The following is a 1,900-nucleotide window of genomic DNA, read 5'->3' on the forward strand; positions in this document are numbered from 1 at the left end:
ATTTTTAGATGGGTGCGGACTTACATCATGTCCAGGCAACCCTGCTCGGGATCTCTTTTACAGGCCTGACTATTATTTGTCCTGCTGAAATATTAATTCGTAGGTGCAGTCTGATGAGTTTGAGACTTGGATGGAGAGCCGGTCACCTGTGATCGGTGCATCGCTTGAACAGCTCTGCCCTCCCTGCTCTCACCGGCTGGCACAGCTAACACACCACACTGATGGAAGAAATTGTAATTAATGGCGATACAGCGGGACAGTAGTCATTACTGAAATTGCGAGCAAAAAGATAAAAGAATAAGTTTTTTCAAAGTTTTTAATAAGTGCAGACAATGACCAATTGATTTCAGCACAAAGACCTCCAGTGTGAAGCAAATTGGCTTCTCACTTTTTAACTTTTGCAGGAATGCTGGCTTTAGTTTTTTGTTCCGGCACCTTCAGACACGACAAACAGGGATATTCATCCAGGCACACGTTAAACTCACGAATCAGAGCTTTCCAAAAAGTCTTTTTCCCATAGATCAGCACCATGGCGGTGACCGTCGTGTAGACGGACGTGAAGAAGAACGTGAGCATGAGGACGTTCTCGTGGTTCACCGCTATCTGGTACTGGACGTAAAGGTCGACCACGAGGAAGACGATGAAGACGGCCACCAGAGATAGAGCCATCTGGATCACCCTCATCTGGGAGCCCAGCTTCGGGCCGTGGGCTCCGTTGGTGCTGGCTTTCATGTGACGGAGATGGATGGCCAGGTGGACGGAGATGGAGACGCAGCATTTCACCATGAGCACCCCTGGCAGCACATCGGCCAGCAGCAGATACGTGGCTTCGTAGATCTGCCCCGAGCGGGTGTCGGGCACTAAAACCCCACAGTCCATGTTGGCCGTGGTGTGGTTGTCAGGGTGAAACACCACAAGCATCGGCATGCAGGTGCAGAGGCCGCACAGAGGGATGAGCAGGACGGCCAAGGTGACGTGCTTGAGGATGGTGGCCTGGATCTGCGTGTAGCAGCTGTTGGGGGTGCTCACCAGCTTGGTGCTGTAGTAGAACGTGAGGAAGCTGGTGTCCCACATGATGGTGAACTTGAGGCTGTAGATTACCAGCAGCATGATGGTGTAGGGCCTCTGGGCGATGTGGCACTCGCTGTCCACCTCATCCATGCTCATCCAGAAGTAACAGACCAGCTGGTGAGCCACGTCGGCCACCGACAGAGCCGTGATGATGGTTTCACTGGGACTCCACTGCTTCTTCTGCCTGTAGCTCCGCAGGCTCATCAAGAAGATGTAGACATTAAAGAAGACGGTGGTGACGGCCAGCAGACCCGTCATCACCCACAGGACCAGTTTATTTCCCCCAAACATAACGATATTTCCCCAAACGCTCTGCAGCGTGAACCCTTATGAGAATAAGCTACACCTCCGTGGAAGGCAGCAGTCTGTGTGCGGTCATGAAGCGTTCTGTTTTCGCTGTGTTCAAAGAAATGACAAGAATGCAAAAAGAATTATGCACACGCACGCCAAAGCAGACGATTCTTCATTTCTGCCGCAGAATGGAATCAGTCACAGTCTGTCAGCAGGGCCTGAGGAAAAGATTCACACATTCAGCTTATGAAGTACACAGAACGGATCATTGGAGCGTCTTTGTTCTGGTTAAAAACACACGTGAAATCTACAGTTTGGGCGGTCACATGCAAGAAGAAGTGAGGCTGAGGTGAGAAGGTTGGAGCAATTAGAGTAAGACGCATCTTCCATTTTTACCTCAAATGGAGCTCCCACAGGTTGGATGAGGCATCGCTCTGAATCCCACTCAAGGTTTCTGCCTCTTTGCCTGCTAGTCATCACAACACGTCGTCTGACTCAATACCTTCGGCTGCGATTGAAGAATCCTTTGTTTTGTTTA

General features: G+C 50.4%; 1 protein-coding gene across 1 annotated transcript; it reads right to left on the minus strand.

Annotated features, from left to right (window-relative positions):
- Nucleotides 1-384: 384 nt before the first annotated feature.
- Nucleotides 385-1,362, minus strand: tas2r202 (taste receptor, type 2, member 202). The gene has a single exon (XM_076730575.1). The coding sequence runs from the start codon at nt 1,360-1,362 to the stop codon at nt 385-387; it is 978 nt and encodes a 325-aa protein (XP_076586690.1).
- Nucleotides 1,363-1,900: the final 538 nt, after the last annotated feature.

This window comes from Chaetodon auriga, chromosome 5 (assembly GCF_051107435.1).
Source record: "Chaetodon auriga isolate fChaAug3 chromosome 5, fChaAug3.hap1, whole genome shotgun sequence".
Lineage (NCBI taxonomy): Eukaryota > Metazoa > Chordata > Actinopteri > Chaetodontiformes > Chaetodontidae > Chaetodon > Chaetodon auriga.